Genomic DNA, 26,858 nt, shown 5'->3' on the forward strand with positions numbered 1-26,858 from the left:
TGCTCAGGGCCACAAATTCTTTTTTTTTTAAACATCTTTATTAGAGTATAATTGCTTTACAATGGTGTGTTAGTTTGTGCTTTATAACAAAGTGAATCAGCTATACATATACATATATCCCCATATCTCTTCCCTCTTGCGTTCCCTCCCTCCCACCCTCCCTACCCCTCCCCTCTATATGGTCACCAAGCACCGAGCTGATCTCCCTGTGCTTTGCGGCTGCTTCCCACTAGCTATCTATTTTACATTTGGTAGTGTATATATATCCATGCCACTCTCACTTTGTCACAGCTTACCCTTCCCCCTCCCCATATGCTTAAGTCCATTCTCTAGTAGGTCTGTGTCTTTATTCCCATCTTGCCCCTAGGTTCTTCATGATTTTTTTTTTTTTCTTAGATTCCATATATATGTGTTAGCATACGGTATTTGTTTTTTCTCTTTCTGACTTACTTCACTCTGTATGACAGACTCTAGGTCCATCCACCTCGCTAAAAATAACTCAATTTCGTTTCTTTTTATGGCTGAGTAATATTCCATTGTATATATGTGCCACATCTTCTTTATCCATTCATCTGTCAATGGACACTTTGGTTACTCCCATGTCCTGGCTATTGTAAATAGAGCTGCAATGAACATTTTGGTACATGACTCTTTTGGAATTATGGTTTTCTCAGGGTATATACCCAGTAGTGTGATTGCTGGGTCATATGGTAGCTCTATTTTTAGTTTTTTAAGGAACCTCCATACTGTTCTCCATAGTGGCTGGATCAATTTACATTCCCACCAACAGTGCAAGAGGGTTCCCTTTTCTCCACACCCTCTCCAGCATTTATTGTTTGCAGAGGGCCACAAATTCTTGTCTTGGAAGAAAACTAACCAAGAGTGGCCAAAGAAACCTGAATGACTTGAGCACCTGCTCCATAGGGAAGGAGATAGAATTACTGGGCTGCTGATAATTTGCAAAAATAACTCCTGAGCTCTCGTGGAAGTGAAGGCACCCTGATCCTTTCAAAGAACAGTTGTGAGAAATGGTGTGAGTATGAATGTTGTGGGTAGGGCAGGGTGCAGAGAGAGAGAATTCAGAATTGCAGAGCTATCCTCGAAGTTCTTATGCTTTAGAACTTCCCCACTGGGTCTAAACTTCAAAGTTTGCACGGGGAGCGGGAAGGGTAAGCTGGGATGAAGTGAGAGAGTGGCATGGACATATATACACTACCAAATGTAAAATAGATAGCTAGTGGGAAGCAGCTGCATAGCACAGGGAGATCAGCTCGGTGCTTTGTGACCACCTAGAGGGGTGGGATAGGGAGGATGGGAGGGAGACACAAGAGGGAGGAGATATGGGGATATATGTATATATATAGATGACTCACTTTGTTATAAAGCAGAAACTAACACACCATTGTTAAGCAATTATACTCCAATAAAGATGTTAAAAAAATAGAATAAATAAAAATAAAAACAAAAAACTTCAAAGTTTGGATGGAGGTGAGAGGGTAGGTTAGAGAGGGAAAAAATGATCAGTCTGATATCCATAGTCATTTTTTTAAGCTGACCTATACTCTTAAGAATCTTTTAAATTGCATACACAAATGAAATTGTACCTTCAGCATGAAGCTCTATGAGGTCTAATTATCAGAGCAAATGTTTACTGAATTAATTTAAGAACTACAATACCAACACTGCCTATTTCATAATCTAGGGGAAGCATTTTCTTCTCAAGCCATGTTCAGTGTGCAATGGGAAGCCAATTATCAACCCAGAACATTTCTCAGTGAAAAATGTGTCATTCTTTAAGACACTTAGGGCTTAAGCAGGCTTAAGGCCCCTATCTCATCGTTTCTCTTATTTCTACCATCTAAATACCCATCAATCCAAGCCAAGATTATTTTCACCATTTCATAGCTTAAAGGTGTCAATGACACGTGGACAAAGAAAATTTTGTCAAGAGACAAGGCATAATTTTTACTTACTTGAATGCTCATACCAGCTTTTTCTGAAAACAGAGTATAATAATGGGGCTTCTGAGAGAAAAATACAGTAAACAGGCACTGTTACTGATTAAATGAGGGTGAAATCAGTTTTACTGCTTTTAAGCAAGCGTAGTAATTCTAACTAAAAACTAACCAATATGGTCCCTTTAGAATTCCCAGGGATGTGTTTTTCATCAATACAAGAGAATACTTTCTATTTACCAGATGTAGGCACCTTATGGATGAGAGCCTTGTTCATATTTCATCTTATTCATCTTTCAGTTTCTAGCAGTTTCTGCTAGAAAGTAGCATTTTCATCTACCCTTCCATCCAATATCACCTGACACACAGTAGGCATCCAATAAATGTTTGCTGAATAAATATATTAGCATATTATTTGTTTGTAATTGTTTACTGCTCAGAATGCTTTTAAACTGGCTGTATAAATAGGCTAAATACTATCCTGACATTTTAAAAACTTTGATTATCAGAACTTTCTATTTCTTAGATACAACTAATTTTTATAGTCCTAAAGAATATGGATAGGAATTTAAGAGATTTTTTGGTGTGCCAGAAGAAGTTCCATTTCCCTTTATAGACACCAGGCAGAACTTTTCCAGACCTCCTTCTGTGTAACCAAACACTTTCAAGTAGCAACCAAACATCCCAAAGTGCCTAAGCTGGCTGAATGTCATAGCAGAAGACAGCTGGGGACATGATGTTGAGAATGACCAGTGTTTACACGATATTTACATACCAGATTCCACAGCTTTAAGACAGGTGTGTCCTGCTACCCTATTTTTTTTCCCTCAAAGAGCACCTGGATCCTGTCTGGAAAACAGATCAAGAACTGCACTGCCAATCACTATAGGTGGGATGACTAAATTTTCTGACTCTATAATTGGAAAAGCATGATTTGACATATGGATTTCTACTTTTGAGGACAATGGGATAGAACATGTAACACTGGGGCTGCTCTAAAAAATCCAAAATATGTGTTTTTTCCATACTCACAGGAATGACAAGAAAATCAAGAGGGACATAACTTTATAAAAATAAATTCAATATGAAAGAACACAGCATAAACAATGTTAAAATACATGGGAAAACATTCACAACACATTTAACAGAAAAATGATTAATTTCCATGACATAAAAAGAACCTTACAAGTCCAAAATTTAAAGATAAATAACCACAGAAAAATGGGCAAAGGATATCACAAATGATATATAAAAGAAACATAAAGGATTAGTAAACATTTGAAAAAGATGCTCAAACTCACTATTTATTAGAGAAATGCAAGTTAAAGCAATAAGGAGCTACAATTCATCACTTGTCTAATGGGCAAAAAGTCATAGGATTAAAGGTATTGTGTGCTGGCAAGAAGACAAAGAATGGCCCTCTCAACACTGGATGTGTTGACTTGGTGAGGCCTTTGTAGAAGTCATCATGGTATTGGCCATCAAAACTTACAAAGCCCTTAACACTTCAACTCTGCAATCCTACTTCTTAGACTCTATTCTAGAGTAACACTTGCTCACATGTACAGGCTAGCATGCTCATGGATGTCCTTTGCAGCATTTTTGTGGCAGCCAAAAGATAGGAATAATCTAAATATTTATCAACAAGAGGATCCCAGTAGTAAATTTCCCAATCTCTAACATGGTCTACCAGGCAGTTATTAAAAAGAGAGAGAGCAAGTCAGGGCAGAAATTATTCTTGGAGGGGAAGTAAGTGTCTACAAAAGGGCACCAGGGTCTTCTAGGGTGCCAGAAATGGTCTATGCCTTGTCTTAGGTGCTGGTTACATAAGTGTGTTGTTTGTGAAAGTTCATTGGTGTACACGTAAGATTTTGCACTTTTATGCACATCAATAAAATATTTTTTAAAAAATTAACTAAAAAACAGATTTGGGAGACCCCATGCTTTAGTGGAAAGAGTGCTATACTAGGAAGAAGGAGTTCTGAGCTCCAGCTCCTTTCTGCCCAAACTAGTTTGGGACTTTGGGCAAGTCACTTGGACTGAATTGCAGTTGACTCAGTTCAAGGTAGGGATAATTTTATTCTGCTGAAAGACAGGGAACTGGGCCCAATGATTTCCATATCTTTTTCATTTTTAGGTTTTATGGCTCTTTAAGCCATAACAGTTCAGTATTATTTACCTCCATTAAGTTTCTTTTATCTATCCCCTCTTCTCCATCCCTACTCCCATAACACTGATTCAGGCCCATATTTCACTTCCCTGGGATATTTCAAAAGTCTTCAAACTTGTCTCTCCAGTTCTGCCCCTTTAAAATCTATAATAATTGACAGGGCGAGAGAGAGTCATGGACATATACACACTAACAAACGTAGTAAAGTAGATAGCTAGTGGGCAGCAGCCGCATGGCACAGGGATATTGGCTCGGTGCTTTGTGGCAGCCTGGAGGGGTGGGATAGGGAGGGTGGGAGGGAGGGAGACGCAAGAGGGAAGACATATGGGAACATATGTATATGTATAACTGATTCACTTTGTTATGGGGCAGAAACTAACACACCATTGTAAAGCAATTATACCCCAATAAAGATGTTAAAAAAAAATCTATAATAAAACACTTTGGTTAGAGTATCTTTTGACAGTACAGCTCAAATCACGTCGCTGCTTTCTTCAAAAACCTTAGAAATCAGTGGGGCATGGTGCAAAGTGCACAGAACCATTATTGGAAAATCTGGGTTTGAATAGCTTACTGGCTGTCTAATCTTGGGCAAGCCATTGAGCCTCTGAATCTCAATTACCTCATCTGTGAAATGAGTGAAGTTATGGGACCTTCTTCCATTACTGCATGTCCCATGTACAAAGAATAGACTTTTAGCTACTGATGTGTCAAGTCCCAAGTCACACTTAACATCATCTGCCAGGGGGCCAGAGTAACAGCAGAGAATCAAGTTTCTTAGCTACCTTTACTTGACTTACTCCAATCAAGAGAGAGAATACTTCTGGGCAGACAGAGCTTCAACACAAAGCTCTACAACTGACTGGCTGTTTGACAGGAGAACAAAAAGTGAAAGGTGCCTCCCTCTTTGCAGGCTTTGCCACAGAGAGAGTGGCACCTCATAGCAAAGGTTAACAGTCTTAATTGATAGGAAGCCCAGCCTGTAAGATCTATAGACCTCTCTGTACACACCTAATGTTCGTAAGAACTGCTTAACAGAGATCTGGCACAAAATCAAAAGAAGCTAAAATCTTGTGGTTACCCTGCTGAGATAATTTAGGATGCATTAGTCAATGTTTCTCAGGCTGTTCATCCTGGATCAGGATAATTATGGAGAGGAATAAAAAAGGCCAGATTAGAAAACAGCTTGCCAGCAGAACCACTATATTTGCATGGGTTGATATTTAAATCAGCATCTGAAAACAGTACGTAGTTATGACTTGTTGCCTGCTCAGACTTTATGCCAAGTTCTGAAGCAAATTCAGCACTTGGCATTCATTTCAGAGGGAAAGCCTGGTTCCTTGTTACACAAGCCTCTTAAAATCTCTATCTTGCCAGATACAAAGGCCACTCAGGCTGAGGATGCCCCTCACATTAGATGACTTGCATGATCTCCAGGAACTAATTTTGGAGAAAGAAGGCATATTCTTAACTTGATCTCTCTTCTTCCCAGGAAACTCAACCAAGAATCTTCTGAAATTTCACCTCCTTCCCTCCAAAGCTTCCTTGCTTGTCTGGAGGAATGAAGGTGTCTTCATTAACCTCACCCTGATCTGAAATAAAATTCCATGAAAATGCCTTTACTCTTCATCCAATTATGCATTTGCACTCAATTTCTTCCTGGCTTAGTGCCCAGCACATAATGGCCACTTAGTAAATATTTGCTCTTATTTACTGAGTATTCACTGTAAGCAGTCACTCTTTGATAGCACTCAGCATAATTACAAATAATTATTTGTGTAATTATTTGCTTAATGACTGTCTTCCTTACGAGACGGTGAGCATCACAAGGCCAGGGTTGGAGTTTGTCTTATTTACAGCTGTACTCTTAAAAACTACCACAATGCTTCACACTTAATACCCAATAAATATTCATTGAACAAAAGAACTTAATCCTAAAACAACCTGTACACTGGTATTTTTTTTTAATATTTTTAATTTTTTGCTGTACGCAGGCCTCTCACTGTTGTGGCCTCTCCCGTTGCGGAGCACCGGCTCCGGATGCGCAGGCTCAGCGGCCATGGCTCACGGGCCCAGCCACTCTGCGGCATGTGGGATCTTCCCGGACTGGGGCACGAACCCGTGTCCCCTGCATCGGCAGGCGTACTCTCAACCACTGCACCACCAGGGAAGCCCTACACTTGGTATTATTATTTCTATATTATAGGTGAGGAAACTGAGGCTCAATACTTCAATAACTGTGCTTCAATAACTTGCCTAAGGTCAGAGCCAGGGTTCTGAGCACGTGCTCTTAACAACCATTGTATCCTGCCTCCCTCTTTTTAAGTCCTGTTCTACTATATACTAGCTGTAGCCTGGGAAAGTTTCATAAGTTTTCTAAGCTTCGGTTTTGCTGTCTATAAACAAAGAAAATGGTATCTATTTTATAGATTTGTTATGAAATTTGCTTGAGTTTATATATGTAAAACACTTGGTTATAGTGGTTGGCATACAATCAATATTTAATAAAAGCTGCTGCTCCTGTATTGTTGTTATTGAATCAAATATTCAGAAGAAAGGGACTGTAGCTAGGGAATGCCACTTGCTGAAACCTGTCTCCCCTGCAAAATAGCACATTCCATTTGAGCAGTTGGACACATCTAATGGCTTTCTGTGCCACTCTCATCAACCCTCACTCAGCACATTCCATAAAACAGCTTGCATGTGAAAGTTGCTTTTGCTTAAAATTCAAATGTAGGAGAAGCAAAATATTTTAAAGTTAATTCTATTACACAAGCAATTGCTCAATAGAAATACTACAACCTGCATGGCTTAAAGTGAATAGCTCACATTTTCAAGGAAATTGAGATTGGAAAAAAAAACCAAGACTGCCTCCCAACCTCTTACAAGAGGGAATTTCATCGTTACAGATTTTTATTTCAATAGATAGTAAATTGATATCAGGAAACAGAGCAAAGAAAGAGAAAATTGCAAATTAGGCAGTCACTTCTTTCTGTGTTGAAATAGCTAGAGTGGTCAACATATACACAACCACTTTATTTGTCACCTTCTGGTCTACTGCATCACTGTCACTTTAGTTCTTAACAGAAGACTCTAGACATACTTTATCATAGAATACAGTATCCACGGTTTTGCTTTCTGTGGTGTCAGTTATCCGAGGTCAACCGCAGTCCAAAAAATATTCAATGGAATATTCCAGAAATAAACAATTCATAAGTTTTAAATTGCATGCTGTTCTGAGTAGCGTGATGAAACTTCACACTGTCCTGCTCTATCCAACCTGGGACACGAATCATCCCTTTGTCCAGTGCATCCCACCTGTAAGTTACTCAGCTGCCTAGGTTATCAGGTCAACTGTCATGGTATCAGCAGTGTTTGTGTTCAAGTAACCCTTATCTTACTTAATAATGGCCGCAAAGTGCAAGAGTAGTGATTCTGGCAGTTCGGATATTCTCTTACTGTGCCTAATTTATAAATTAAACTTTATCATAAGTATGCATGTATAGGGAAAAAACATAGTATATATGGGGATTGCTACTATCCACAGTTTCAGGCATCCATTGGGGGATCTTGGAACATACACCCTATGGAAAAGGGGGGACTACTGCACTACGAATGTCCAACATTCTGAACCACAGTGGTCTAGGTACGCCTAGTTGCTCTGATGCAGTGTGGGTAGCTGAGCTGGTCCTTAAGCCTGACTGCATATCGGAATCATTTGCAGTGCTTTTAAAGAACATTGATGCCCGGATCTTCCTCAATTTCCATTCTGATTCAACTGATTTTTGACAATAATTTTAGAGCTATCCTGCCTGGGTTTGGATCTTATCTCCTCTACTTACTATTTGGACAAATTACTTAACTTCTCTGTACTTAAGTTTCCTTACCAGTAAAATGAGGATAATCACAGAGTTGCCATGAAAGTCGAATAAGTTAACACATTTGAAATACTTAGAAAAGTGTCTGGCACACTAGTAGAGGTAGTAATAAAGTATTTTAATTATTATACTCTGGTGTCATGGAAGAGAAAGGAATACTTGTAGAGTTTGCAATCACATGTGGAATGACAATGCTAAAATGGCAGCAAAGGTGTCTGTGTTTGAAGTTCATGAAAATGAAATCTCCTCACTGTAAAGTACTACTCTGAGGCAAAATCAGATGATATAAAATTGAGTTCCATCTGGAACTTGTCTTGACTTTATACATGGAGAAGTAAAAATCTAACCGTAACACATGGTTCTAGAACAACCCTATTTATTTGTACCCTCAATGGACCATCATTGCTAGTTTCCCCTGGTTAAAAAAAATTCTAAAGATAGAAAAATCCAAAGTCATATTTATCTGCAAATAAACAGCAATGTTAGGATGGTGGGGGTTCTCCTCACACTTGGCACCATTCCATGGGGAGGAGGGAACATCCATTCTACTTGTGAGAGAGGACAAAGAGTACTAACGGAAACTTCTCTGGGCTTTCTCTCCACCCCTGCTTACTCCTTGGCACAGCAGGAGCATCGACTTATCTGAGTTGTAAGATTAGAATAAAAGTAAGTGCTCATTCCTGACTTAACCTCTGCATTCTGGCTCTTGGGTCAGAATGTCCTCAAGTTGACATGACCCTTTCTCTCTTATGAAGTGCGCAGAGCTTTTATTCAACCTTCAAAATAAAGACGCAGACCTACTAGAGAATGGACTTGAGGATACCAGGAGGGGGAAGGGTAAGCTGGGACAAAGTGAGAGAATGGCATGGACATATATACACTACCAAACGTAAGGTAGATAGCTAGTGGGAAGCAGCTGCATAGCACAGGGAAATCAGCTCGGTGCTTTGTGACCACCTAGAGGGGTGGGATAGGGAGGGTGGGAGGGAGGGAGACGCAAGAGGGAAGAGATATGGGACCTATGTATATGTATAACTGATCCACTTTGTTATAAAGCAGAAACTAACACACCATTGTAAAGCAATTATACCCCAATAAAGATGTTAAAAAAAAGATCCTCTAGACAAAATTATCCAACAAAGTTTAAATAACAGATAAAACATGATTATAAAATTTTTTCCTATTTGGATGGAGTGGCCTTAGGGTGGGCTTGGATGGGGGACACAAACTGTCCCCTGCCAAGTAAGCAGGTGTCACAAAGAGTTTCTTCTGTGATTTGCTGAGCTGCTGGAGTTCAGCTCTATAAAAGCAATTCCCTCATAGGTGTTTCCCAGACTCAAACTCCTTTTCTAGTTTGAGATCAAAGGGCCCTCCCCTGTGTGGCAGACAGAACAGATATGGGACCTCATACACCACTGGGTTAGCTTGCTATAGATCACGTAATACTACCAGCATGGGGGAAGCCAGCTCCTCTAGGTTATAGATATACTTTCTGCAATACAAATGAATCAATCACATGCCACAGTCCTAGCCAACTTGAAATGATTATAAAGATCTGGTAATAATCAGTTCTAGATTTGCTACTAATTAATCATGTGACTTTAGAAAAGTCCCTTCTCTGGCTTTCAGTTTCTTCATTTGTGAAAATGATGGAGTTAGACAAGATTGCCTCCAACTCTAAAATACTATGATTCAACAGCTTCCACTTGCCTCTATATTACCAACACATGAGGCTGACTCACACTTAATGTCTGTGAGAGAAGAACTTATGAGGTACAATGAAGTCACAAAATCATTCCAAAGCTATTCCAATTGTTGGAGCAACTTAAGAGAGACATATTTGCATTTTTCTATGTTGCCTCTTCCATTTCACCCTCAATCTCCCCTCCCCCTGACAGTCCTTTAAGATGAAAAATTTCACACTGAGTTTCTATCAGAACTGAGAAAGAAAGAAGTCAGCTTACTTTTTTGATCATCTCATTATCAAGATAAGGTTTTATTTTTTTGAAACTGTAATCAGATAAAAATGTCCAAAGGACTAAAGAAACTGAGTAGGGCTATTAGTCTACTCATTTTCTTATTTAATTCCATCTGAAGGAACAATAGGCTCTTCTTGCCTTTGGCAATATAATAATTCAGCTGACATGCTAGAAATACCACACACCAAGATATAAAACGGTGGCCTTTTCTCTCTTTAAAAACAATCAATGCTTTCATTTGTGGACTTCAAAGTACACGTGAAATAAAAGTCTCAGCCCTGTGAGTCTAAGGTAAATCAAAGGGCTGTAAGTGTCATAAAAAAGTTTCCTGGTTCATTGCCCTTCTTCTAGGTAAGAAAGGAAACAAAAGTACTCCCAGGCAGATGAGTGTTCATCTCATTTTTATATTTCTTTTCCAAGCAGGCTTAAACAACTTCCCCTGATAACTCATTCTAATACAGTTCTCCCTTATGTCTGACTGAACCTCTCCTTGCTGCTTTGCAGGCCTACTTCCTCTTGTTAATTTAGTCTTGGCAGTGCTGAGACTGTTCACTGTCTTTCATATTATCGTCTCATTCTGACTTCCAGAAATTCTAAAAGAAACCTTGAGAACTGAGTTAGGGGCCTATGATCAAGTTTAGATATTACCTGGAGGTCCTTATCATATCCTAACATTTCTGGTGATGCTATTCCACCTCAGTCAAAGTTATTTCTCCTCTCTGGTTATTAGTACCTCATCTGTAAAATGAAATGAATATGAAAATATGTTAAGAGAAAGAAAGAATCACAATAGTGATGCAAATTATTATTGAATTGAAGGGTCTTCCTGGAGAACTTGAACTCTTGGGGTTCAATCATTATTGCAAATGGAAAATGGTTGAAGATCCCTCTTTTCATACTGAGCTATTCATTATTCACATGAACTTTGGCAAAACTGCTTAGTATTAGGCATCACATAATTAAACGCAAACCTATCTTTCAATGCAGAGCTATGAGAGAAGACAATAGAAATAGGACTATGTCCACATCTGGATGATCATTCTGGTATTATAATTATCCCCAGGTTAGTTGCCCACTCTTCCAATGAGCTGGCACCTTCTTAGAATGCCAGTGTACCGTGATGTTGGTGCTTAAAACAGTCCATTTGGTTTTAGTCATCATCTGGTTGGCCTTGCTGACTCATGGATTCTTCCACTTTAGTGGAAGTATTTGAGAAGAGGGTTGGTATCTGTTTCTACAAATCCAGGTGGATCTCAAACCAGGAGACAGTTCGTATCTTCTGGACAGAAACTTGGCACTATGATTTGATAAGGGTTTAAAAATCTTCTACTCTTTGGCCATAGAGCATCATGTGAATAAGTGGACTAACCACAATCTTAAACAATTTGTGCAGCTGCAGCATCACCAAGGAAACATTTCCATGGGGAAAAGGTGAAATTTGAGAGCAAACACATTGAAGAATTCTGAGTTCACCTTAAGATAAAAGCTGCAAAGCAGCCAGATCCACATAGCAAGAGTTTATGGCCAAATATTGCAGTAATATCTAATCCAGGTTACGGATCTACTTCACAGAGGAGTTGGGACAGGACACCCAATTCCACCTATCAGTTTCCCTTGGACACTCATGAAATTTCATCTAGTTAAGAAGAAGAGATTCCATTAGGGCCAGGTTTCACAAGCACCCAGATTCGATGTGTGGTTGCTCTAGGGATATAATCTCACAAATGTCTGGAGTCTGACCTTTAGGGACAAGTGAGGCAGTCAGTTGATCAACATTAGATACCGAGTGCCCAGTTTGTGCACAGCTCCACCCTGGGAGTGACAAGAGAATAATAGAGAATATTAAGGCAAAGGGAAAGCAATTCTTCAGCCAGATATGTGATCAATCAACACATATTTCTTGAACATCTATTGTATGCAAGACACCGTATCTCTGCCAAAAGACATGAATCAGGGGCCCTTCCAATCAGGGGCTGATGACTAAGTTGAAAGGTTAAGACATATTACTATGAACAGATAGCCAATAGTTCAAGGTGGTCTATAATCAGTGTCAAGTGATTCATATGAATATAACAACCAAGGGGTTTCAGAGGTACAAGTGAACAGTTCTAACTGGGATGATCCAGAAGGCTTCCTGGAGAAGGTAGGACTTGTACTAGGTGCTGTCAATTAGATAGGATTTTGACACATGAAAGAAGAGGACAAGCATGCTAGGCAAAGGAAATGGCATGAGCAAGGTCCTGAAGTAGGCAAGCCCAGTGCCTATTTGGAGAGAGGTAGCAGACAACCTTGGCTGAAATAGAAGACTTGTTGAGAGAAGCAGAAAAGAAAGCTGCAAAGAAGGAACCATGGGATCTCAGAGTTTGAAGGGATCCTAGAGATGATCAAATCCAAGCTCTGCTTGCCTTATTCTCACACAAACACAGCTTTCCCTAGTGTGCCAGCAATGCTTAATATGCATTTTAATAATGGGTCCAGATTCCTAACATCTACAGACATAGTAATTCTGGGAGAGTAGTTAGAGAAAGGCTTTGGAGTTGGATGCCTAGTTAAACCACTTGCTAAATGTTCACCCTTGGGTAAGTTTATTTATCCTTTATTTTTTCACCTATAAATGTGGATAATAATACCCTCACTTAAAGTGGAGGTAGGAAGAAAAGGAGATAGAATGCTTGAAGGAGTCAGAAAAGGAAGAGGAATCTGCAAAGTGTATTGCCAAAGAAAGAAGAAGTAGAAAGAATTCAAGCAAGGGGAGGTTGTTAACAGCATGAAATAAAGCAAACAGGTCAAGGTAGTTGAGACCTGTCATAAGGCCACTAACTGTGACAATTTGGAGGTCGCTGGTGACCTTTAAGAGATCAATTCTCGTATAAAAGGAGAGAGGCAGTTTGTAGAAAAAGGTGAGAAAGGAGGGGTGAGAAAGGAAGAAGAATAGAATGTAAAGCAACTGGAGCTGCAGGCACAGACCCTTCCATCATTTGTAGTGACAGAAGAGGGCGAGAGATGGTTTAGATTCAAAGGGGTCACAGGGTTGAATGATGTAATGGCTGGATGAGTATCTCAACTTACAACTGAAATGGCTGGTAGCTCCTGTAAGGACTTCTAACCCTAGCTTTCCTCCTTACCAAGAGGCAGGGAATGTGATAAAGGAAGAAGGAAGTTCCTACTCACAAAATATCTTCCCTCTTCCTTTTGTCTAGAACTGCATAGGAAAAAAATACCTTTATAAAACAATCTGCCCATTTATAATACCATAAGATTGTCAGCTGAACAATTATGAGACTCCCTGTGTAGTAAAATCTCATTAATCTGGACTACACTAATTTGGAATTTGTGGTAATTTAACCTGGGCTGGAGTTACCTTTGTACTACTTACAAAGAAACGGTTCACTAAGCAAATAGTGTTGAAAAGATTAAAAGGGAGCTAATTTAGCCTGCCAGGGGCCTAGTTCACCTATCTTTAAGAACATGCTGTTTTTTAAGAACTTAGGCATATTCATTATTTGAATGCAAATTGATTCTGCTAATTATAGATGAACATAATCTACTGCTAAAATCCTATATCTGCAACAGTTACTTTGCTCTCACTGAATATGCTCATTAGAAATAAAATTGCAATTCTTTATAGTTGGTTCACAATTCAGATTTATACATACCCCCTTTCTCCACCCTCATGAGTTAACCAATGTTCAGGAGGTATTACTCTAAACCAGCACATCACTTACCATGAACACAGTGGAAAAACTAATAAGTGATCAAAAAAGGCCTCAGAGCAGCCAAAATAGATGTCTTAAAGTTGATGCCTAAATCCTGTATATCTCTCCAGAGCAGGTTCTCTCACAGCTGATTTAACTCTTACTTAACATACTAAGTTGACACACCAACTTGGAGATCTTGCTTGTTTGTTTTTTAAAGTTTGTAACTAAGAAGAAGGAGAAAAAGGGTTGTTAAATGAAGGGACACTGAGAGAAACTAGAAATGACTGCAGACTGCAGAAAGGAGACAGGACGTGGATAAAATGTGGCTGTAATAACTAAGAAGCCACCATAGTCTAGGACAATTTAGAGTTAAAAGGCCTATATTCCTTAGTAAACCCAGAAAACTATAATAGAATATTATAGAGCAGTACAATGACTAATGACTAAAATTTTCCCTTTAAATGATCAAGCAAAGTTTAGATTATGTTGAATATATGCCTTAAAAAGACAGATAAGTTTACAAACACACATACACACACACACACAATTTGTATTCATAATGGTTAACCTAAAAATGTGAAGTGCATTGATGCTTAAAACAATGAAGTTCATAATATTATCATATAATAATAATAACAATAAAATAGCAACATTTATTAACTGATTTTTTAAGTGATGAAGTGTGTGCAGATATCAAGCTAAGCCCTTTACCTACATAATTTCATTTAACTCTACTAATAATCCTAGGAAGTTTTAGTACCATTTCTAACTTTACAGTTGAAGTGAAAGTCAGAGAGGTTAAGGAACACACCCTAGGCCACAGAGAGAGAGGTGGGACTACAACTACAACTCAGTCCAGTTCCTTGGCTGTATACTATGCCTTTCCAATGCTCCAGAAAATACAGCTCTCTAAAAATCATACTTTTCTTGAGGGCTCCAGATAGCTAATGCCTTACTGTATTTTTGTTTTCCAAACTTGTATTTAATAAATATATTGGTTCATAAGCAGAAAGACCTATGATCTAAGAGTCAGGTATGATGTTGTATGTTTGTAAACATGCTCCATTTTATAAGCTGAATGTAAAAGTAATAGTAAAAAACAGAACAAAACAAAACCAAAAACCCCATGAACATGTCTATTAGGCCCATCTTAAAATCTCAGATCAGTCTCTATAGACTACGGATACTATTTTCAAATGAATAGCCAAGTAAAAAAGAGATGGAATTTTAAAATATTAAGTGATCAGTTAAGATCTGGTCTCCCATTGTTTCCCCACTCACTCTGGAGAAATTTAACATGAGAATGGGCCAACGGAGCACGAAGGATGGGGGAATTGCAGGGGAGGCTAGAAATTCAGTTGGCTGTTATACAGGATTTAGGACAATCTGTTCATCAGCTGTTCTAAGAGAGCTATGAGGGCATAGAACACATGTGGGCATAGTGTGTACTGGGGGAAACAGGGGTGGGGTGGGGACATGCAAATGTATGCAGTTATCCACATTAGGAGTACAAGTGAGGGTAGCCACCACTTGTATATACAAAGAAAGATGTATAGTGACATCATTCACTCATGTAATTCCTTATACCTAAACCAAATGTTCTTTACTCATCTCTTCTTGTCTTAAGTCTACCCATTCAAGGGCCAGCTACAAATGCCACTTCTGCTGTGAAGTGTTCCATGATGCCTAAAGCTGAATTAAACTCTTTCCCTGTTTGGGCTCCCATAGTTTTTTTTCCCTTTTACACATTTACCACAGCACTGATGATACTCTATCTTATTATTAGAGTTATTCAAGTATGTGCTTTTTCTGCCCTCTATTCTACCATGAGTTCCTTGAGGGCAGGGGACTCTTTCTCATTTCTGTAGCTCGTACAAATCATAGCACAGTGTCCACTACATACTAGTTTCTGGGACAATGTTGACTCAGTGGCACTGGCCTAAGAGAATGGATTATTGTCTAGCTTACCTGAAGGAGCATTTGTTCTCTTTCTTTTCTTGCTTGACTCCCCTCCATTCTCAATGAGGCCTTCTGTGACCAGAGGGCCACTGGTACTGCCAAACTGCAGGGGCTCGTTGTTGTTGGCAGGGTCAAAGGGCAGCTGGTTCAACCCTAAAGAAGAAAAAGAAAGCCAAAATCCAGACTCCATTAAGGACTGGGATGTCTCCAGATTTTATTATATGAGCCACTAGAGGAAAACTCTCTAAATCTTAAGAGCCCAGGAGTAACAGGTGAATTCCTTAAAGCCAGTTGCCCTCTGCACTTTTTTACAGATCTTGTTGATAAATACAGAATTAAAATATAGGCTCTTATAAGACCATGACTCTGTCATTTGTAAGATCCCTCCTGTTTCTCGGAAATTAACATTTTTGACCACAAGCTATCAATTATCTTCTACCTCCTCCTCCCTTAAAGAGATAGGGCCCTCTTTAAATGTGGCTATGGATGGACCCACTCTTCCTTTGAAAAGCTTTTTTAGATTATCTCCTGACATTTTTCCCATTCTTTCATTGCAAGGGTTGTTGAATTGATGCATATGTAATCATTAGACTACCCTGGTGTCAAAGTCACTTCCACTGATAATATAGAGGTTGGCTTCCAAAAAAGAAAACCATAACTCCATAGCAAACCAGAAAAGGAAAAAAAAAGATATAAAACATGCAAGGGGGTTACTTAGTAATTGGAGTGATGGGGAAGTACAACCCAAGTTTGAGTACGGTTAATCCCATCTTCTTCAAATGATCCCAGAGCATGGTCACTTTACTAGTAGCTGCTGCACCATATAAAATGGCAAAAGGCATTTTCTGTTATCCAAGTCCTATAGGTTTCATCCAAGGATGAGCAGAGATAGTTTCTTACTCCCCTGGCAGCAGCATCTGGAATTTCAAGTGTTTCAATTAAAACTTCATGAATACCATATGACCCAGCAATCCCACTACTGGGCATATACCCTGAGAAAACCATAATTCAAAAAGAGTCATGTACCACAATGTTCATTGCAGCTCTATTTACAATAGCCAGGACATGGAAGCAACCTAAGCATCCATCGACCGATGAATGGATAAAGAAGATGTGGCACATATATACAATGAAATATTACTCAGCCATAAAAAGAAACTAAATTGAGTTATTTGTAGTGAGATGGATGGACCTAGAGACTGTCATACAGAGTGAAGTAAGTCAGAAAGAAAAACAAATACCGTATGCTAACACATATATATGGAATCTTGAAAAAAAAAAGTTCTGAAGAACCTAGGGGCAGGACAGGAATAAAGACACAGATGTAGAGAATGGACTTGACATGGGGAGGGGAAAGGGTAAGCTGGGATGAAATGAGAGAGTGGCATGGACTAATATATACTGCCAAATGTAAAATAGATAGCTAGTGGGAAGCAGCCACATAACACAGGGAGATCAGCTGGGTGCTTTGTGACCACCTAGAAGGGTGGGATAGGGAGGGTGGGAGGGAGACGCAAGAGGGAAGAGATATGGGGATATATGTATATGTATAGCTGATTCACTTTGTTATAGAGCAGAAACTAACACACCATTGTAAAGCAATTATACTCCAATAAAGATGTTTAAAAAAAAAACTTCATGAAATGTGGAATGAAAAGCTTTGTTAAAGTCCAAAGTTAGGTGATCTCTCCTAAGCCTTTTATCTACTACTGGTCCTCTAATCCTATCAAAAGAGGAATCAAGTTGACTTGCTATGGCTCACTCTTTAACCCTCAATTTTTCTATGGCCCGCAGCTGTACAATTCTTAAGGTAATGTTTGTAAAATGTCAATGAAAATTTGGAATCCAGTCAGCTAAAGGTCAATCAAGTTTCAGTAAAATGAATGCTAAGGTTCTAACAAAATGCCTTTACATTCTTGGGTTTTTTTTTTGTTTTTTTTTTTGTGGTATGCGGGCCTCTCACTGTTGTGGCCTCTCCCGTTCTGGAGCACAGGCTCCAGACGCGCAGGCTCAGCGGCCATGGCTCACGGGCCTAGCCGCTCCGCGGCATGTGGGATCTTCCTGGACCGGGGCACGAACCCGTGTCCCCTGCATCGGCAGGCGGACTCTCAACCACTGCACCACCAGGGAAGCCCTACATTCTTGTTTTTAATAAAAAATATCCCTATGCTGTTTTCAGCCCATGTAACAAATACCATTTCTTCTGCAATCAGATTCCACTTGAAACACCTCCATTAAATGTCTTCTGGGACCTGTCAAACATTTTTCCTTTACATCATCTGAGTGAGTAAGTGAAAGAATGAAAACTTGCTTCTGTATCTTAAGTCAACCATTCACCGTATCATATCCATGTCCTATTAAATCCCTACCATGACTAGAACTAAAGAAACAAACACTGATCACTATGTATTAGAAAACATTCAGATCATGACCAAGACTATTTTCAAAGAAGACTAGATTTTTATATAACTTGCAAATGAAGATGTTTCTTGCACCTGAGTAGTCACAGAGTCAAATGTGATTAGTGTACTATTCCAAAACTTTTCTTGGTATTTCTTTCGGCAATATCAGACTGACCAAAACAAGTTCCACGGAAGATGGAATAGTATAGTGGAAACAATATGTGCTTCGAAGCCTGACAGATCAGGGTTCTAATCCTGGATCTGTCCTTTACTATCTGGGTAGCTTCTGGCAATTCATGTAATCGCCCTTAGTCTTAGTTTCATAATGTGTAAAAGGGGGATGATAACACTGCACAGAGCTGTTGTAAAGATAAGCAGAAAAATATATATTCTAAGTGAATTAAAACAAACTTTTCCCCTATAAGTTTGAAGTTTGTAAGCAGCTCTTCTAAGGAGGACCTCTCTCTCTCTCTCTCCCACAACTGTATCCCTGGTGCCTAGCACCATGCCTGGCACATAGTGAGTGTTGAATGAATTAATTCTCAATAGGGAGGAAGTAGGTGACGCATTCTATTAACTCATGTAGTTAGAATAAAGAATTAATGACAAAAGTTCTGATGCTGATTATATCAACATTACTTAAAATAATTAGATTTCAAATGCATCTCCAACATTTGAGTACTATACTGCAGGATGGTAAAATCTTGATCAAAAGGAATGCTCAGGGATTAGGAGGTTCTGATTAATAATGGCTAATCAGAAATTTTTTTCTTTTGCATTTGATAATTTTACAGAATAATATATTCCGTTTTCCTGCCTTATTAAGTTGGTAACTGAGGATATTACAGAGCTTCAGAGCTATGACCTGTAAAAGGAGGCTGATAACAGTACCTAACTCATGGGACTGTTAAAAGGATTAAGTGAGATCACATATGTAGAACATTCTGCATCACATCTGGCATATAGCAGATGCTCAATAAATATTAACTGCAAATTTCCATTTCTAATTTCTAGAATTTTTGATGTACAATGTGAGATTGGTCTGAATTTACCTTTATCCAAGGATATACCCTACTTTCATCATTGAACCTTTTTATTGCTGTTTGTACTGTTTTCTAAAAGTTGAAGGAGTCCAGGAACAAAATCTGATGAATTAAATGTATTCAGTTATAGACATTTGGCTATAATTGTTCTTCCCTTTTATTTAGTCCCAGATGGTAACTTTAGGGCTTTAGGTATTTTGCTCCCTGTACTAATGTACAGATTTTTGTTTGGAACTGAATAAAACCGAGATTTCAAGTACCTTCTGTGTATCCACCTCATAAATGATCCAAATATATGAAAATCTTGATAATTCAACACACCATCTCAGGCATTGTTTCTTATAGAAAAAGACCTCATATCAAGGAGAGAGAGACATCCCACTCAGTAAGCTGATCCATTGAATACCAATCCACATTTTATATTATCCAAGACCCAATACAGTCTCCAAAGATTTGTAGCTTGAAAACAAGAGCTATAGACATAGCAAAATTCTATGACACTAGTGCTTCCCAGCTACTTTTATTGTATAGTTTCATTCCTCCTTTAAGACAGCACTAAATCAACCAGTAAATCAGTAGGTACTTATAGGATCTTTTCTGTGTCATGTATATGTGGTCCACATTGGGAGTGCTATTTTAAGTAAAATAGCCCCATTAAAACTACCTAAATTCTAAAAGGAAAACCACCACCACTTTAATTTCAAGAATTTTTATTGCAGAAATTTCAATTATGACTTGAATATAAAATATTAGCAATTATGATATTTTAATTCTCACCCAAACTACAGAATTTACCTTTAAATCTCTTATGGAAGCTATTTCTACCATTTTTCTACTAGACATGATGGAACTATTAGATAAGGAAGATATTAGGAAAATATTAGATTAGGAAGAAACTTTTTTTTTCTGTGCCATGCAGCCCATAGCAGTGAAAGCGTGGAGTCCTAACCACTGGACCACCAGGAAATTCCCTAGGAAGAAACTTCTGAGGCTATTTAGTTGACTCTTCTATGCAAACCAGAAATCTCATCTATAGAATTCAGGACAGGCCTAAATCCAGGGGTTACTTCTTAGCCTGGGGACCATTCCTTGCTATGCTCCTAGGGATTCAGCTTGCTTTCCTTACCTTTTTTAAAACTACCACTTACTCTATTTTGAGTAGGATACTCAAAGTAGGATATATTTTGTTCAATTGTTAACTTGCTTATTGTCCCTAAAATGAGCACATGGGATGTCTAACTTTTTAAGGACTCTACTGATAATCACTGCAAGAAAAACAAATGAGGGAGTCATCAAGAATTAACAGAATAAAGAAATGTTCTAAAGTCTTATATATTTCCTCATATTATTTGCCCTTTTATTCCCGAGGATAAATTTAATAAAACTTTGATCCTTGCTCATTCATTTCTCCTCCCATCTTGTCCCCTCATCGCCTAACCCCCCAAGATACACAGTTTGTCTAAAAGGAAGCACGAATTATTAAAGTAAAACAGATAATAAACATTAGTGCTATAGAATTCTATTTCTGTATCTTATGTTCACAATTAAAGTCCATGTGGTAATGTAACCTCGTCTAAAACCAGGTTGACTGGTTTAGACAGCTGACCAGCTGTTATTTCATGTCATGTCAAAATACAGATTCTCTGACTTTATAACCCACATGAGGCCACTATAGAAAGTATGCATATTGGGGAAGGGTGAGGATGGGGTCGTTGGAGAATGACATTTATTAACCAATGGAACCAGGGGATTAAACATCTCAGAATGAAGTGTGGTTCCCAATGAATCCTCCAATCTGCAGGTCAAGGAGTTCACATGCAATGATGCCTGCCATACAGATACAAATGATTCCTGGGCTTTGAGGAAAACACTGAAGAATTTTCATGATTCTTGTGAAAGGTCAATGATCTCTTTGTGCCCAGCTGCTGTAATAGTTACTGCCACAATTCACTTTACAGAGCTTTCTACTATCAGGTCAAATTAGGACTAACCTTCATGATGCAATCTAACACCTTTAATGATTGCCCCAGGTTACAGCACCAAAACATGACCCTGTGGGTCCCTGTCACTTCTTATTTGCAGCTGCAGCCCACAGACTTAAGGTGGTTCAACCTTAGCACAAAGAAACACAATTCTACTCTGGATTAGTTCTCTTTAAAAGAAAATGGTCAGGTCCTGAGAAATCTGTTAAATTCAATTCAAGGCAGCAATCTCCAGACAGACATTCATGTTGAAAAAACAGAATGTCAGTTTTTGGCAAAAGGAACTTTATAGCTAATTTGTGTATAAAACAAATTTCTGTAACCCGAGTCCTATTTTCCAATTGACTTTAGTTTAAAATCAGATATGGGACTCCATGGTAAAGAAGGTCTCCAAATTAGTTTTTAATTCAAAACTCTTGAAGTAAGGGGTTAGAATAATAGCCAAGCCCTTGATGTGCTGGCAGGTGCTTTTGTAGGATTTATCCATCCTTGGGAGCCCCTCCTCCTTCCTCAGTCCTGGCCTGAAAACCCCTGACTCCACATTTTTAGTTCTCACTACCCAGCAATTCCACCTGCTACTTCTGAGAGAATATTTACAATTTCTAAAAAGAGTTGGACTGCAGTATCACTCTCCAGCCACAGGGGTTAGTAGCCAAAACAAATGAACATTTCTCAGTTCCAGGTCTTAGCTGATGTCAAACAAATGAAACCTACTTTGTCAATTTTGAGGGTTCAATATTCTGTATAACTGATTTAGCTGAAGCAAGGGTAACTGTAAAAGATTAATGGGTGAGTGAAGGGAACGGGGAAGTGGTCAGAAAGAAAAGGGCCAAAGTCTTCTTTTACTAAGGAGCTTGCTTGAATGGTGGTGAGCATAAGAATTTTCAGAGCCAAAATGATGCTTAAGTCACCTTTTTCAAGGTGTGATACAGGTCACAGGTGGATTTTCATTGACAGTGATCCTACAGCAACTTTTAATGACTTCCCAAACTACTTGGTCAGGCATTCAAGCCCTTCCTAATAAGGTCCCACCATTCTGAGCCTTGTCTCCTACTATGCTCCAGCTTGTGCTCTACTTCAATACTTCCTGAACTTTAATGTGCACACATGTTCCCCAGGAATCTTGTTAAAATGCAGATTTTGAGTCAATAAGTCTGGGTTGTGTTCTGCTTTTCTAACAAGTTCCCAGGTGATGCTGACCCTGCTGGTGTGGGGAATCGTACTTTAGGTAAAAAAAAGCTGACACTCTAGCAAAATAGGACTACCTAGCATTCATTGAATCATTCCAGTACTTTCCTACTTCCACAGCTTTGGCTCACGCTGTTCCTCCACTTAATTCTTGATTTCCAGCCTTCAAAAGACTATCTTTCCTTTAGGGTTTATCTCAGATGTTATTTCCTTCATGATGCCTTCCCTTATCCACCTCCACCCAACCCAATACATACACAGCAGTGGAGCAGGGCCACCAGGGGAACTACCATTCATTGACTGTTCAGAATGTGTCCTGCCTTATATTCATTATCCCACTATTTTATTTTCTAGTTATTTGCCCCATTTATAACAAAGAAAGGTAAATTTATAGAATTTAAATTTCCCAGGGTCACACAGCTAATAAGCACTATTACTAATAAACACCATTCTGGCCTTCCTCAGATCTTAATCTGTACTTTTCCTATGCCTTTCAGAGCATGCCTTGTGTTATAGTTCTTTGAGTATTTGTCTTATTCTCCCTTCCCTCCTGCCTTAGCCCATCACCACTAAGTTGTAAACTCCCTGAGGACAGGCTTTATGTCCCAGTCATTTAAAAAATCTCTCCTCCTCCAAGATGCCTGGCATGGTGCCTTGTACAATATTATAAGCACTCCAGACATGTGTATAGAACTGAACTCAGCTACAACTTTGGGTATAATAGTTGTGTTTCCCATCCCAGATGCCAACCAACCTGCTGCTGGGGCTGTTATGAAGGGAGAAGGAAATATGGTTTGGGGGGTTCCTTCAGCATTCCTGGTATCCCCTCTATCCTAGGATCCCCAAAGACTCTTTGGTGAGTGGTGGTAGACTATCATACATACACTGTACCCCTGACTATGACTCTGCATAACTTCACTATCCCTTTCCAAGAAGCGAAGCAGTCCTTCTACTGACTAAGACCTTTCTATAAGAAAACACTATAAAAGAAATCCCATATATGGATCTTCTCCTAATATGTCTACAGACACCAGGTTACAGATTCCTGCTTTACAAACTACAGTCAAGAAAAGGCAATCCCTAGAGATGTACCATCCAACACAGTAGCCATTAGACAGATGAAGCCATTTAAATCTAAGTTTAAATGAATTAAAATAAAATAAAAAGTTCAGTCCCTCAGTTGCACTAGCCACATTTCAAGTGCTCGGTAGCCACATATGGCTAGTGGCTACTGTATTGGACAGCACAGTATAAAGTATTTCCATCATCACAGAAAATCTTATAAGTTGCTCTAGAGTCAGACCTGGATTCAAACCCATATCTGCCACTTACTAGGTGTGCCACTTACGAGGCGTATAAAACAAGTCACTTGATTTCTCTGAGATTGTTTCTGTACTGCAGAATGGGGATGATAATGACACCCCTTATAGGGAAGTGAAGAAAATTAAATGAGAGAATGTATGTCTAAGGTCTATCATATATCAGACACTAAATAAGTGTTAGCTCCCTTCTTCTAACTCAGTTGGGGATTTATATGTATTTGTCCAAAAATGGATTAAGAAAATTTGAATAGTGTGGCTCCTTAGGCCCCCACACTATATCCTATTTATGGCTTAGAAGATGTTAGCTTTGCATTCATTTTATAGTCCTGTTTTTCAGATAATACACAGCCATCAAGGTAAAACATTAGTAAATAATGCTGGGAGTAGTCAGTGACTGCTCTTTGCTTGTACTATTTTTAGGAAAGGAGACCATATTTGTCACCACCTTGAACTTTCCAACATGAAAGAACCATATTTTCCCCTTACAACTTAAATGCCTCCTCCCAAAGCTTTAATCAGTGCTCACTTTCAGCTGGTTGCTGTATTATTAGAACACTGCTAACAGTGACACTTGAGCTGGAGTACAGAAGGTCCATTTCTCTCTAAATCCATATTTTCCTATGCTCAGAATGTTCCCTGTGTTTTTCCTAGGAGGCTGATATCTCCCAGGCCTGGTAAAGGTGAATTATTTGAGAGAAGTCTGAACTAAATCTGTTAAGGTATTTGAGTTCCGTGAGCAGGAAAGCAAAATACATATTTCTAACTTCAACAAGAATGCTTCAGGACTCTTTTCCCCTGTTCAACTTAAGGCTTGGGAAACACAGAGAAATCACATTCCTCAATGAAAACAAAGTTCAAAAAATGTTGATTTGATAGAACAGTTCAAAGTGACAGATGGTAGACAGGCGATCTATCATTTTCCTTAGGATAAAGTCTGGCAGTCTTCAGAGAAAGTCTTATTTTCCTCTACTTTAGCCCTGGGAACGGTTATAGCAACTACCCTTCTCTCCACATCTTTGGGGGTGGAGGATTAGAAAGATGGTGATTCATCAGTGCCCACTTTGAGCTGGCTCTAGGCCATGCTGCAATTCCTGTTGACCAATTTTCTACTTGAGTGACAGGAAAGGGGCAGGTTGCTAACATACTGACCGTTAGGTTATCTGTTTAATACTTGCCTGAGAACGTGCCCAGAGGTACCATATTATGGGTGTCTCTGTCTAAATAAAATAAATAATTGCAGATTTCAGAGCCTGAGGGCAGAGAGTTGTTCTGGTATTGAAATTGGAGTCTATCTTGTCAGATCTGTAATGAGGTCTTCCCTTCAGGCTGATTGATTTCATAAAGCTGAGGTAATTATCAAAAGCAAGCACAGTTCTCCCTGTAGAAACCACTCCACTGGTTTTGACAACTAGCTAGTCAGTTGGATCTGGTCAGGGGCCTAGGCTGAGCCAGCTCTTTCAGTAGGAACGGTTACTACACACACTAATTTACTTTAATAGATTCTTAAGACGCCAGTAAATAAGTTGTAAACAAAGTGCAGCAAAATTTCACATGCTGTGAGTGAAAATTGAAGTAGCAGTCAGATAAATCTGCATTTCCATGTAGGATGCTTTTAAGGGAGAATGAGAGCTAAAACTCTTTTGGTCTTTGGAGAATTAATTTTATCAACTAATACTAGAAGGATATTGGTTATCCTTTAAGACTGATATGCTGTATGAATAACGTGTATCTTTGCTTTTCCCCAAATGTACACAGTAATTTCACCAGATTTCTTTTATTCATTCATTTAGCCTTCATTAACTATTTATCCAATCACTGTGCTACAATTTTAATTACTTTCTAATTAACCAATGATGAGATTGTGATTTAGCATCCCCTAAACATAGAACTACATAAATACAGTAAACCTCCATTTACACGTCCAAAAATATTACCCTCTCTCCTTTCCCCTACACCATTAATTTTGCTATAATGTATCATTAATGTTCTGGAGTTATGCTTTCTGTATTCCTAATGTTTGAGCCTCATTTGAACTAGTTTTTCAAGAATGTATGATAAACAATCCGTTGTTGGCTGTGAAATTAAACACACGGGAGAAAACAGAGATTCCTGTAATATGCTAATGCATCTTTATAGATCCACACTTCCTTTATAACAATTCCACCTCAGGAGTATCAGTATAGGGTGTTGACAAGTGATTAACTCCTTTAGAGAGGTACCTGGGCTGAAATCAAACTGACTACTGAGGAGAAAGCTAGAATCTACTCCTCGAGAAAACAATGACTATAAAGGAAAAGCCTGCAAAAAAGAACTAATCTGTGTTTGAAACAAGTCTTACTGCTGTTGTTGTATAAAAGAATAAGTAGGATCTTAATTTTGCTTCAGTCTGGAGTCTAATTGAAGTATTCAATACATATTGGAATGAATGAATCAATCAAACAGTATTGACAGCCTCTCTCCTTATTCATCCAATTCATTCAAACAATTCTGTGTACTTGGCAGTATCCTAGGCCCTAGGATTTCAGGACTTGATAAGAAACAGTTTTGTTCCTCAAAAAAATCGCAACCAGAAAGGAGGGCAGATAAATACACAGAAAATCTGGACCAAATTACTGCATCTTCATCTCTTGCCACTTCCCCCAAGTATCCTTTACTTCATTCATACCAAACTTCTCAAATTCCTCAAACATGCTATGGCTTTGCATGTCTCCGCGCTTCTGTTTTAAAAACTTAATTTTATTGTGGTAATAACACTTAACATGAGCTCTACCTTCTTAACAAATTTGTAAGTGTACAATACAGTATTGTTAACTATAGGCATGATGTTGTACAACAGATCTCTAGCATTTATTCATCTTGCATAGTTCAAACTTTGTGCTTGTCGATTAGCAATTTTCCATTTCCCCTGCCACTCAGCTACTGGTAACTACCATTATACGCTCTGATTCTATGAGTTTGACTATTTTAGATACCTCATACAAGTGGAATCATGCAATATTTGTCCTTCTGTGACTGGCTTAGTTCATTTAGCATAATATCTTCAAGCTTCATCCATGTTCTTGCATATTGCAGGATTTCCTTCTTTTTTTAAGTTGAATAATATTCCATTGTATGTATATACTGTGTTTTCTTTCTTCATTCATTTGTTGGACATTTAGGTTGCTTCCATATCTTGGCTATTGTGAATAATGCTTCAATGAACATTGGCGTGCTAATATCTTTTAAAGATACTGATTTCAATTCGTTTGGATAAATACCCAGAAGTGGGATTGCTGGATCATA

At 38.7% G+C, this 26,858-nt stretch overlaps 1 protein-coding gene across 6 annotated transcripts in view; it reads right to left on the minus strand.

The window, feature by feature from the left end:
• The window catches only part of ENOX2 (ecto-NOX disulfide-thiol exchanger 2), a 284,835-nt gene that overhangs the window by 152,853 nt on the left and 105,124 nt on the right, over nucleotides 1–26,858 (minus strand). For all 6 annotated transcript variants that reach the window (XM_029240315.1, XM_029240314.1, XM_029240322.1 and 3 more), the window contains one exon: nucleotides 15,649–15,792. In XM_029240315.1, coding sequence (XP_029096148.1) covers nucleotides 15,649–15,792 — 144 coding nt within the window. The remainder of the gene's footprint in view (nucleotides 1–15,648; nucleotides 15,793–26,858) is intronic.

Source organism: Monodon monoceros, unplaced genomic scaffold (genome assembly GCF_005190385.1).
Source record: "Monodon monoceros isolate NGI ecotype Baffin Bay Population unplaced genomic scaffold, NGI_Narwhal_1 Super_Scaffold_22, whole genome shotgun sequence".
Classification (NCBI taxonomy): domain Eukaryota; kingdom Metazoa; phylum Chordata; class Mammalia; order Artiodactyla; family Monodontidae; genus Monodon; species Monodon monoceros.